Source organism: Ovis aries, chromosome 1 (assembly GCF_016772045.2).
Source record: "Ovis aries strain OAR_USU_Benz2616 breed Rambouillet chromosome 1, ARS-UI_Ramb_v3.0, whole genome shotgun sequence".
Taxonomy (NCBI): domain Eukaryota; kingdom Metazoa; phylum Chordata; class Mammalia; order Artiodactyla; family Bovidae; genus Ovis; species Ovis aries.
In genome coordinates, this window is record NC_056054.1 from 20236688 (window position 1) to 20249005 (window position 12318).

A 12318-nucleotide genomic window follows, 5' to 3' on the forward strand; every position below is an offset into this window, starting at 1 on the left:
GCAGGTTAGAACCTGGAGTTTGAACATCCAGTGTTGGAGGCAAAGGCAGCTAGCTCTTAATTATCAAGCCTTTGATTTTGCCGACACTGGGGTCTGAAGCCAGGCCCAATATAATTTCAGCTGGATTTCACCTCTGATGAGCCCCCTGCCAACTTGGGGGGAACATGACTGGGTTGTTTGTAAGTAGATAGGCTACAGGAGCTCCCTGTTTTATGGTGACCTTGAGAATCTGGAAGGCTTCCTGGAGGATGTGAAGAAGCTGGGATAAATAAGTGGGCAGTAAGACTGGCTTTAGCAAAAAAAAAAAAAAAAACAACAACACATGGGAAGGAGCTCATAGAGTTCCTTTAGCTGAATGAAAGACTCCAAGTCACCTTTCAAAGAATTTATATGCTAGACAATATTATAAACCTGACATGTTTAATCCTCACATTTTTTTTTTTAAACAAAAGGATAATAGGTAAAGGCCAAGTGCTTGTGGAAGTTAGAGCTGGGATTGGAGCTCATGTTATGTGCTCACATCTGTATTTGTTTTCCATACTCTTGTCAGAACATGGAGTTTGTAAAGTTGCAGATCCCAGAAGAGGCCTCAGTGTAGGCCCCAGTCTTGTGCACATTAAAGCTACTCATATCCCCATTCTTCTTTTGGACTCAGAGCCAGTGGGGGTGGGTCAAAGCTGTGGGGAGGGGACCCTCTTCTCTGTGCCTGAGTCTGCTGGTTCAGGCATCTTCGGGAGGAGGGGGGTCAACAAAGGCAGTTTTTGGGGCAAGGGGGCTGGCTTCTGGTGAAGATGAGTTGGGTACCTGTGGAACAAGGAGAGGGTAGATCTGCAGCAGTCTTTGTTTGGAGGTTAACAGCACAGCGTCTGGTGTCATACCACTTCACAGTTAACTGCTTACTGTGAACCAAGTTAACCTCATTGTGCTCTCATTTCCTTATCTGTTGACACAGTAGTACGGACCTAATAGGATATGTGAATCTCATGAGTTCACATGAGATAGTAATGGCTTGGTAAGTGCATAGTGGTCAACAAAGGCTGGTTATTAACCACATCAACCACACCTGTGGTGTCCCCGCTCCAGTTGGGCCCTCACCAGAGGTGGGTACTGGTACTCCTGGGCATCTGCTGGATTGATCTCTGCCAGGGTCTGGACATCTGCATCTCTTGCATTCACCAGTCGCACAAAGAGCTCAGCCTGATTAACCTGGGAAAGGTGAAATGGTCTTGTATCTGTAACGTGAAGGAGCAGACCCAGCCCTCATCCTCCACACTCACCTGGGGAATCCCGTTCAGCTGCCCAGGGCTAAGGCTGGGGTCCAGGGGGAGCGCCCGAAGTGGGAGACGCCAACGACCACTTAGCAATCTCTGATTCTGGTCAAATAGCACTAGTGAGGCCCAGGCCTTTGGCTGTGGTGCCTTAACCCATGCTAGCCCCTGCCAGGCCCGGAGTTCACAGACCAAGGCTACTGATGGTGAGGGTAGTAGCCTAGAGCAAAACCAAAAATGTGTCAGGAGCCAGAAGTGGTTATGCTCCCTTCCTAGGACTTGGCCCTCAGAGTCAGAGTCCTTGTATACAGATGAGGAAATAGAGCAGAGTGAGGGATAAGCCTCAGCTGTGGCAAAAAGCACCAAGGAAATAATCCCCATGTACTGACCTGGGTACAAGCTGCTTGCTGGCAAGGATGGCACAGTTGCCGGTGGGCCCAGGAGCTGGAGGTGGGGGCAGGCAAAGGGCTGGGGGTAGCGCTGTGGTCCCTCCTGATTCCTGTCCATCTCGGGCCAAACCAGTCATTAGTTGCACCCAAACCCAAGAAGCCTCAAGGCCCCGCAGGAAGTCATAGAAAATGACAAAGCCAGCCCTAGGAAACACAGGTCTCAAACACGCACACACTCCAGTCCTTCATCCTCCTACCACCCAGGCAGTTCCGTGATCTAGCTGGCCTGAGTGGGTCTCCTTAACTAGCAGCAGTGACTAAGTCAGAGGATGTTGAAGGAGGGAGCAGGCCTCACCCAGGGTTGTAGGGTGCAGGGCCCAGGATGTCAGTTGCAGGCAGGAGGTAGTGCGGGTCCCTGGCCAGGTTCCTGGTCATGGCTCCAGGAAGCTGCGACTGCGCAGGAAGAGTTAATTCCAGAAAGTCTCCCAGGCAGCCACTATGCTCCCTGGGCTCCCCCAGCTGCACAGAGCAGAACTGCCCCCATCCAACCCCCGGTCCTCACAGCCTTCTCAGCGCCACCCAAGAACAGGACTCCGGTGGAGGGTGGCAGCGGGGGAGCCACGGGAGGCGGGAGGCTTGGGGGATCTTCCCTCCTCAGGCCTGGGCTCGGATTGGCCCCAAGTCTCGGCTCCCCGCGCCCTAGGTACAGGGAAGAGAAGGGGCCCTTGAGCAGGACGCAGGAAGTGAGATACCTCATCCCCCAAAGTCAAACCCATGCAGACACCTGGAGATGCGCCTGGACACGGGACTGATGGGGCGCAGACACGGGTAGCATTCCCCGTGCATGGTCCCTCTAACCCCTTTCTCTGAGCCTGGCCTGCTGGGGAGGGCTGGGCAGGGTGGAACTGGGTGCTCACTGACCCCAGGGCATCTGGCCTGCGCCCCTCTGCATCTGCAAAGCCAGGATTTCTGCCTCCAGGCGCCGGTTTTCAGCCTCCACTGCTAGAAGCTCCTTGAATGCAGCACCTGTTCGTCCTCCTGAGGTTGAACCAATGTGACTCGTCACCTCTGATCTCTGGTGACCAGATGCTCTGAGCAGCTCTCCAGCCTGGGTACTCTCTGAACACGGCTAATTGTCAGCTAACATTCTAGCCACCACCGCAGAGACAAGTGTTCTACCTCGGAGTTTCACTTAAGTGGGTCTCAAGCCAAAGGCGTCCTCCCTCCCCGCCCTTCCCTCTTTCCAGAGAGGTCTCCTGGCTGGCCCGCTCCTGTTCACCCCTGCGGGTCCGCGACCGCCGAAGCTCCAGAGCTGATGCCTCCGCTTGCAGCTGCCACATCCAGCCCAGAACGCCAGGGTCCCGGCCTCCGCCTCGAATGTAGGCCTCACGCAGGGCCCTAGGGAGTAGGGGACAAGAAGGCAGCAGCGTTTTACCAGAATCGATCAGCGCTTCGTCCCGAGCTCATTCCCGGGCCCGGACCTCACCCAATCTCCGCAGGCAGAGTCCCTGGGGTGGCCTGTAGCACCGGACCACAGAGTTCTGCTTCTCTCACGGTGTTCAGCCGGGTGCTGGGGTCGGGACCGGCGGCGCCGGGACCGCTTCAGAGATCAAGACGAGGGTCTCCGGTAGCCCCGCCCTCCTCCCGACGGCTCCCGCGCGGCCTCCAGGCCGAGCCCCCCTCCCCGCTCAAGCCCCGCCCCGCGCAGGCGCAGCTCTCCCGGGTTCCCACGCGTCTTTCTTACACCGGGTTGGCCTGGAGCTGCTGAACGTGCGCCCCTAACTTCTCCAGAGCCCCCCGCGTTCGCCCTGTCTCTGCCCGGAGTTCTCGAAGCTCTCGCTCCAGGCTGAATATGAGTGATTTCCCGTTCCCGGTCCGGGCCAAACCTTGGAGGCGCCGGCTCAGTTCTGAGGGGGTAAGAGCTCAAGTCAGACGGCCGTGGGGCGACCTCAAGGCAAGGGGGAAAGGTGGGCCCTAGCCCCGCTCTGTCCCCTCACCCTCGCCGCGTTGCTCTAGGGCCCAGCTCTGTGCCGCGGTCTCTGCCACGCGCCTTGCGTGAGTCCAGTGCAGCGCCAGCAGCCGCTCGCCCAGGCTGCCAGCAGCCTTGGAGTGGGCGCTCTGAGCCGTCGCCTCTGAACGCCTCCAGGACCCCTGTGGCCCCCTGGGGATTTCTGTTACCCAGGGTCTCATTTCCTGCAGATAGAGCCGCAGCCGCTGCACCTGGAGGTAACAGTTACCCGCAGCCTCTGTTGGGAGTAATCTGACCCACTTGTGATCTCTAAGGTTGGGGGGGAATGCCGTTTTGTGCCCGTGGGGAAAGCCAGGTGTACCTCCTCTGTTAGCCTCTTCAGAGCTGATTTGCTGGCCTCCTGGTCCCGGAGGCCGTGGTGTTCTTGTGGCACAACCTGCGGACGGGGTGTGGGGTGAGGAATGCTGAGAGTTAGTCACTTCAATACCCACTCATGGCCATGGAGGCCCTTACCCCGGGTACCCGTGGTTCAGTGGCCACTGGGGGCTGTGCTCCAACTGCCCCCTCCCGGGTCTGACGGCCAATGCAGAAGCGCTGAGTGTGGGTGGCCAGCAGGGCCCAGGAGCGGAAAACCATGTCACAGGACCCACAGGGCAGGAGCCTTGGCTCCCTGGAGTGGGAGGCCATGAGGGGACCCCTTTCCTGACACCAGCCAAGACCTGGAGAAAACAGGACAGGGGCAGAGGGAAAGAGGATGAAATAGCCAAAGGCAGAGAGGAAAAGACCTCGTTTACCAGGTCAAGTTTGTTTGGGGAGAAGCTTTAGCTCCCTGGGCAACCACCTCAGGTCTGGGCAGGTCTGGACAATGAGTGGGAAGGCTTAGTCACCTTAGGGAGGAGTCCCTGGCTTGAAAAACACTGTTAAAGCATTGTTCCACCTCACTGTACGAGTATAGGTAATCTCTTACCACCACGCCTTGGTTTTTCTGCCTACATTAATAAAGGGGAGCAAACAGCTGCCTCCTGGAATAGCTGAGTCCATATCACATACTTCATCTTGGTCATTTAATAGCCTCTGGCAGAAAAGTGTCATCTTCTTCATTCTAGTTTTGCCCAAGTGGATGTATCCCAAGTTAAATGTCATTGTCCATCCAGGGAATACTTGGGAGAGAAGACATTGTGCCTGGAAACCATGACTTGCTGGTTGAGTAACAAGCATTTCCTTCCACCATGCCGCTCTGGAGGTAACATCTTTTGCATAACCAAGTCACACCAAGGCTCCCCAACTCCCAGTTCCTGCCACCCGCCAACCCCCACCCAACCCCCTGCCGCCACAACCAAGATAATCAATCGGCACAGCCCAGAAAAGGTGGTTCTGGGAGAACACAATCCATCAGAAAAGGAAATAAAATACAAAAAGGTAGCCCTTCACTCGAGACTGGGGCCCACACAGGCCCCATTCCTGCTGACCAGATCTCCCTGCCAGCTCCCCAAGTAGATGAATCCAACAGAAACAGGAGCTCTGACCTAGCTCCATGTTTCTAAACAAGCAGGTAGTGGTCACCTCACCTCCAGGTACTTAAGGCCAAGGTAGGAGCAGCAGCAGGTTACAAAGTATTTCAAAGTATGTAATCAAAGTCCAGCTCAATTTCAAGTGAGAAAAGGTCTACATTTTAGAAATTTGTTCTGAGAGCACAAGTGGCAAAGCCCAAAACCAAATATACAGGATATGTCTAACTCAACCTACTTCTCATTTCCAATTTATAGTTCATTTAATAGTATTTCATTGAGCCTAAGATGCACATTTTTCATATTTTAATACTGAAATCAAGATTCACAATTAATGTTGTGTCATAACTGTCAAATTTTTTCTTTTCCTTCCTTCCTCTATTAATTTCTGTCTCTCTTGACCGCCCACATGGCACATGGGAACCCTAGTTTCCTGATAGGGGATTGAACCCTTGCCTCCTACACTGGAACCATGGCGTCTTATCCACTAGATCACTAGGGAAGTCCCAAGTTTTCTTATTAGTACTCTGCCTTCCTATCCTTTAGAATCTACCAAGTATCATGGTAGTTTCTCTTCCTCTAGTCTCTACCCCTTCTGGAATCTCCACTATAAGATAGTTATCTTTATAAGTGGTTGGGCCTGTTACCCCTTTGCTTGTCTCCCATTAGAGCATAATCTTGGGCTGCTATATCCACTAGGGACCACGTGATATACAGCTGGTCAAAGAATGCCACTATCAGTGATCTGTTAACTTCAAATTGTCCATCAGATCTTGGCCTAAGATTCCATTTTTAATGTAACTGTTTCTTCTCTTCCCTATTGAGTTGGGTGCTCCTTGCATTCCCAGGGCCTTGCACAATGCCTGGGAAACCCTATATTCTTATTTAGCAGGAATATTGAGGCACAGAGTTCCTTAAAATAGTTACACTGGCAAATACATGGGCAGTGAAAAACAGCTTCAGAAAGGAAACTTGGGTTTCTGGTTTTATTACTGGTAGTTTATTGCACAGGTTTTTCTGCATCAAAATGTATCTGCTAAAAGGAGAAACAGGTGTGTTTGAATTCAGATTTCCTCAGACCTCTAAATCCACTCATCTAATTTTAAAGAAAATATACTTCTTACACAAGACAATCCAAACTGATGCAAAATATTTATTCCAAGTTAGTTATTTTATGCAGTAGTTTTCCCCTCAACAGACTTGTGATAACCACATCTTTTAAATCTGTAAATAATGTTATCAAAATAATCTTAATCTTTGAAATCTCACAAAAATTTATATTTTACAATCCACCCTGAATATCAAGGCTGCAAGAATAACACAACATTTCCTATATCCAAATATTTTACAGCTGTACCCAGAAAGAAAAAAAAAAAAAAGGGAAAAAACCACATATGCTTGGTTAAGGGCTAACGTTACCCGAGCAGCCAGAAATAAAATAAAATATCCAAATTATTAGCATTAATTTAATACAATTATAACTTCAATAGTCACTTTGTCATTGACAATGATTGCTTGAGCACAGGGGTGAGTGCCCCAAGGGCTGGTAGTAGAAGCTGTTGCTGCAGACCAGTGTCTCCTCCTCTGTGCACTGCCAGCTCCCACCTGTGCATTGCCCCGTATACACTGTGTGTGTGTGTGTGTTTTAAAAATCTTTCCCACCACACAAAGTTCTCTCTATTAAGCAGATAACAGGGAAGAACAACAACAAAAGCTAAACAAGCCAATCGCTCGCTCTCTCTTTGGGATATGATTATTTCCCTTGTGCATGAAGTATTCAACAATAACATAAGAAAAGGAAAAGGAAAAGAACGATTTCTTCTGTATAACCCCTAAACACACAAGCTGAGTTTACTGGGTCAGATTTCACTGTGAGCATTTATACGCCTACTTCCAGGCATCGTCATCAGATGTCTCACTGCTACTTGTCTCCGTGTCTGAGTCCTCAAACTCTGCCCTGCAAGTGCTTCTCCAAGGGGAGAATAGGCTGGAACTTCGACTCTGCAAGAAGCCATTCTTTCCAAAGCCATTTCTTCTCAGCTGTGGTTGGCATGGGAAAAAAAGAAAAAGACAATCATCAGTCACTACACTGGCCCCTAGGACCTGGCAAAGGCCAGAAAGTGAAAGTGTTAGGTGCTCGGTCAACTCTGCAATCCCATGGACTGAGCCCATCTGGCTCCTCTGTCCATGGCATTTCCCAGGCAAGAATACTGGAGTGGGTTGCCATTCCCTTCTCCAGGGGATCTTCTTGATCCAGGAATCAAGACCAGGTCTTCTGTATTCCAGGCGGATTCTTTACTCCTGAGCCATCAGGGAAGTTGGGAAAGGCCAGGCTTCAGCTCAATTTTAGCCAGAATGTTCTAAGAATGTTCTTTCTTCTAAGAAACTGAAGATTTCTTACAGCAGTGCTTTTTGAACTGCAATGTGCAAATGAATCACCTAAGGATTTCTTTAAAATGCAGACTGATTGGTATGTCTGAGGTAGGGTTCAAGATTTCTTATTTCCACGAGTTCTCAGGTGATGACAATGACAGAGGAACAGAGTTCTGAGTACTGAGGTCTTTATGTCAGCCTATACTTTTCTTTATAGGATTTAACATCACTGTTATTTATGCTTTAAATACATACCACCAGAACTTAAGTTCTATGAGGTTTGTAGGGACCTGGCAGTGTTTTAGTCAGAGAAAGAATCTAGCCATTTGTTGAATTCAGAGAGACTATTTGGTTTCTTGGCTCTAGCTGAGGCACCAGAGGGAATCCACAGAGCTGCAAGCAGAGCAGGGTTAGCCTTCTTCCCCAGGGGCCAAGGGCTCAGCCCATAACCTTGGAAAAGAGCGTTGTGGTTCTGATGAGGAGTTAGAGCTTCCAGGATGAAATAACATTGCTTTCTGTAACCTGCTAACTACCGACCAGGTTCTGTGTCCACCACTGGAGGTCCTTATGGCCTGGGATGCTCCTCTGTATTTCTACAGTGGCGACTTATTTATTGTTTTCTTTCTCAAGGTCCTTCTCACACCCTAAACTGGGATGTTTTCTCTTAGTCATTAACTGCTCTCCAGCAAAGTTTACCACATACCTGCTCTGTCTTCATATGGAACTCTCTGAGCTCATCCTCTGTGAGGGGAAGACAATTCTCGTCATTTTCAGGATACTCCTGCCATCCCATTGCTTTCAGTAACCTAGTAGAAGCAGGTCAGGCAAAGAAAATACAGCTTTAAGTGGGGGGGAAGCCCTTAACTTTCCATAGAAACTTTCCTGCCCAGGGAAAATGGTATCCACTTAAGAGAAGAAATGTGGGTTTTTCTCTTTATACTCAGAAGGATAAGCTTTAATCATGACTACTTAGGTGCTTGGAATTAGATGGTAGATCTCCACAGTTGCTCTTTCCAATCTCAATAGATGCAGAAGAAGCCTTTGACAAAATTCAGCACCTATTCATGATTAAAACTCTTTAAAAAATGGGCATAGAAGGCGCCTACCTCAACACAGTAAAGGCCATATATAAGCCTACAGCAAACATTCTAAACGGTGAAAAACTGAAAGCATCCCCCCTAAGATCAGGAACAAGACAAGGGTATCCACTTTCACCACTATTATTCAACATAGTTTTTGAAGTCCTAGCTACAGCAATCAGAAAAGAAAAATAAAAAAATTCAGATTGGAAAAGAAGTAGTAAAGCTTTCACTGTTTGCAGATGACATGATACTGTACAAGATGGTATCAGAAAATTACTATAGCTAATCAGTGAATTTGGCAAAGTTGCAGGATACAAAATCAATACACAGTTGCTCTTTCCAGAGCATAAGAGTTCTACATAAGAGAACTCTTATGTAGAAGCAGCAGAATAAAGAAGAGTCAAACTGTCCCAAAAGCAAAACCAAAGAAATCTCACTGTCTCCCATGAGCAAATCAGCACATAGCAACATGTACCTAAGTTATTATTTTTCTTGACTGCACAACACAGCATGTGGGATCTTACTTCCCTCACCAGGAATGGAAGCCATGCCCCTGCAGTGGAAGCATGGAGAATTAACCACTGGACCACCAGGGAAGACACTCCGAGTTCTCTTAATTTCATGGCATTGTGAACCCATAACTTTGTAATCTTGTTGCAGTTCAGTTCAGTCGCTCAGTCGTGTCCGACTCTTTGCGACCCCATGAACTGTAGCACGCCAGGTCTCCCTGTCCATCACCAACTCCTGGAGTTCACTCAGACTCATGTCCATCCAGCCATCTCATTCTCTGTCGTCCCCTTCTCCTGCCCCCCAATCCCTCCCAGCATCAGAGGCTTTTTCAGTGAGTCAACTCTTCACATGAGGTGGCCAAAGTACTGGAGTTTCAGCTTCAGCATCATTCCTTCCAAAGAAGACCCAGGACTGATCTCCTTCAGAATGGACTGGTTGGATCTCCTTGCAGTCCAAGGGACTCTCAAGAGTCTTCTCCAACACCACAGTTCAAAAGCATCAATTCTTTGGCGCTCAGCTTTCTTCACAGTCCAACTCTCACATCCATACATGACCACAGGAAAAGCCATAGCCTTGACTAGATGGACCTTTGTTGGCAAAGTAATGTCTCTGCTTTTCAATATGCTATCTAGGTTGGTCATAACTTTTCTCCCAAGGAGTAAGCGTCTTTTAATTTCATGGCTGCAGTCACCATCTGCAGTGATTTTGGAGCCCGTTTCCACTGTTTCCCCATCTATTCCCCATGAATTGATGGGACCAGATGCCATGATCTTCGTTTTCTGAATGTTGAGCTTTAAGCCAACTTTTTCACTCTCCTCTTTCACTTTCATCAAGAGGCTTTTTAGTTCCTCTTCACTATCTGCCATAAGGGTGGTGTCATCTGCATATCTGAGGTTATTGATATTTCTCCCAGCAATCTTTGATTCCAGCTTGTGCTTCTTCCAGCCCACCGTTTCTCATGATGTACTCCGTATAGAAGTTAAATAAGCAGGGTGACAATATACAGCCTTGACGTACCCCTTTTCCTATTTGGAACCAGTCTGTTGTTCCGTGTCCAGTTCTAACTGTTGCTTCCTGACCTGCATATAGGTTTCTCAAGAGGCAGGTCAGGTGGTCTGGTATCCCCATCTCTTTCAGAATTCACCACAGTTTATTGTGATCCACACAGTCAAAGGCTTTGGCATAGTCAATAAAGCAAAAATAGATGTTTTTTCTGGAACTCTCTTGCTTTTTCCATGGTCCAGCGGATGTTGGCAATTTGATCTCTGGTTCCTCTGCCTTTTCTAAAAACCAGCTTGAACATCAGGGAGTTCACGGTTCACGTATTGCTGAAGCCTGGCTTGGAGAATTTTGAGCATTACTTCACTAGCGTGTGAGATGAGTGCAACTGTGCAGTAGTTTGAGCATTCTTTGGCATTGCCTTTGGGATTGGAATGAAAACTGACCTTTTCCAGTCCTGTGGCCACTGCTGAGGTTTCCAAATTTGTTGGCATACTGAGTGCAGCACTTTCACAGCATCGTCTTTCAGCATTTGAAGTAGCTCAACTGGAATGCCATCACCTCCACTAACTTTATTCGTAGTGATGCTTTCTAAGGCCCACTTGACTTCACATTCCAGGATGTCTGGCTCTAGGTGAGTGATCACACCATCGTGATTATCTTGGTCATGAAGCTCTTTTTTGTACAGTTCTTCTATATATTCTTGCCACCTCTTCTTAATATCTTCTGCTTCTGTTAGGTCCAGACCATTTCTGTCCTTTATTGAGCCCATCTTTGCATGAAATGTTCCCTTGGTATCTCTAATTTTCTTGAAGAGATCTCGTCTTTCCCATTCTGTTGTTTTCCTCTATTTCTCTGCATTGATCACTGAGGAAGGCTTTATCTCTTCTTGCTATTCTTTGGAACTCTGCATTCAGATGCTTATATTTTTCCTTTTCTCCTTTGCTTTTCACTTCTTTTCACAGCTATTTGTAAGGCCTCCTCAGACAGCCGTTTTGCTTTTTTGCATTTCTTTTCCATGGGGATGGTCTTGATCCCTGTCTCCTGTACAATGTCATGAACCTCATTCCATAGTTCATTAGGCACTCTATCAGATCTAGTCCCTTAAGTCTATTTCTTACTTCCACTGTATAATCATAAGGGATTTGATTTAGGTCGTACCTGAATGGTCTAGTGGTTTTCCCTACTTTCTTCAGTTTAAGCCCACGATGGGTGGGTCATGGTGGCGAGGTCTGACAGAATGTGGTCCACTGGAGAAGGGAATGGCAAACCACTTCAGTATTCTTGCCTTGAGAACCCCATGAACAGTATGAACAGTGATCTTGTTTACCCCTTTTTAAGTTCCTCTGGACAGGAGCTCCTTTTCAGGAAGGTACCTGGCAGGTCCCATCTGCCATCCAGTTGGCCAGACACCTCGGCTGGCTCTGTGTTCAAGGCCCTCATTTAAAAAAACAGGCCTCATAAATCCCGAGAGAAGCCAAAGGGGCCACTATAACAGCTCTAGGAAACAGGCCTCACCCACTCCACCCCTTCTAACCTAAGCCATAAATTAAGTCTGAAACTGAACTACAAGAAAGCCTTGGAGAGAAGCATGTGGAAAGCTGGTTGACTCTGTAAAGGAATATACCCAGTGAGCAACAGGCCAGCCTGTGGCAGACAAGAGGACAGCTGCGCTGCTATGGGCACTTCTGTCTGTACTGGAAGTGGAGGTGTCTCAAGTATGTTCAAACTCCTTGTAGGTCATATATAGCCGTGTATGTGGTCCTCACTTACCTGTGCTCTGCTTCCAAAGAGTGCGAGAGGGCCTCCCCATCCTCCTCTACAGGGAGCGCGAGACCATTCTGGTGGCAGCCTTCCTCCCCATTTTCCTTTGGTTCAGGTGTGCTGTTGTCCTCCGACTGGAGGACAGGACGGACATGTTTAGTTTAATCATCTACTGGGGCAAGATAAGCAATCTAAGAGATTAAGGAGATGCTTTCTACCTTGGCCCACAGGTTTTTCCCACTTAAAAATGAGAACTTGCTCATCTTGCTAAGATTCCAAAAGATACCACCTGGCTACCACCTTACCTTCAGGTTAGGTCAACTGTGGCAGAAGTTACTAGCTGCCTATGTAGTATCGATTTTCTATTCTTCTTACCAATTTGGACTGAAGAACCAATGTGCTAAACTTTTAAAAAGTTCCCTTTCCTAAACTTCTTCACAACTAGGAGTGGCTATT

At 48.2% G+C, this 12318-nt stretch overlaps 2 protein-coding genes across 9 annotated transcripts in view; both read right to left on the minus strand.

The window, feature by feature from the left end:
- Window positions 1-651: 651 nt before the first annotated feature.
- Window positions 652-4397, minus strand: CCDC17 (coiled-coil domain containing 17). Its single transcript, XM_060396813.1, is given in 13 exon segments — window positions 652-804; window positions 1096-1206; window positions 1278-1488; window positions 1658-1861; window positions 2013-2110; window positions 2220-2356; window positions 2579-2692; window positions 2937-3055; window positions 3144-3227; window positions 3402-3564; window positions 3655-3877; window positions 3988-4062; window positions 4140-4397. Coding segments are annotated over 13 exon segments (1866 nt in total). The 5' UTR covers window positions 4314-4397.
- A 1714-nt stretch (window positions 4398-6111) lies between these two features.
- The window catches only part of GPBP1L1 (GC-rich promoter binding protein 1 like 1), a 64283-nt gene continuing 58076 nt past the window's right edge, over window positions 6112-12318 (minus strand). For all 8 annotated transcript variants that reach the window (XM_060406189.1, XM_027969386.3, XM_060406136.1 and 5 more), the window contains 3 exons: window positions 11872-11996; window positions 8211-8313; window positions 6112-7174 (listed from right to left, as the gene is read on the minus strand). In XM_060406189.1, the coding sequence (XP_060262172.1) occupies window positions 7022-7174; window positions 8211-8313; window positions 11872-11996 (381 nt within the window). In that variant the 3' untranslated portion in view covers window positions 6112-7021. The remainder of the gene's footprint in view (window positions 7175-8210; window positions 8314-11871; window positions 11997-12318) is intronic.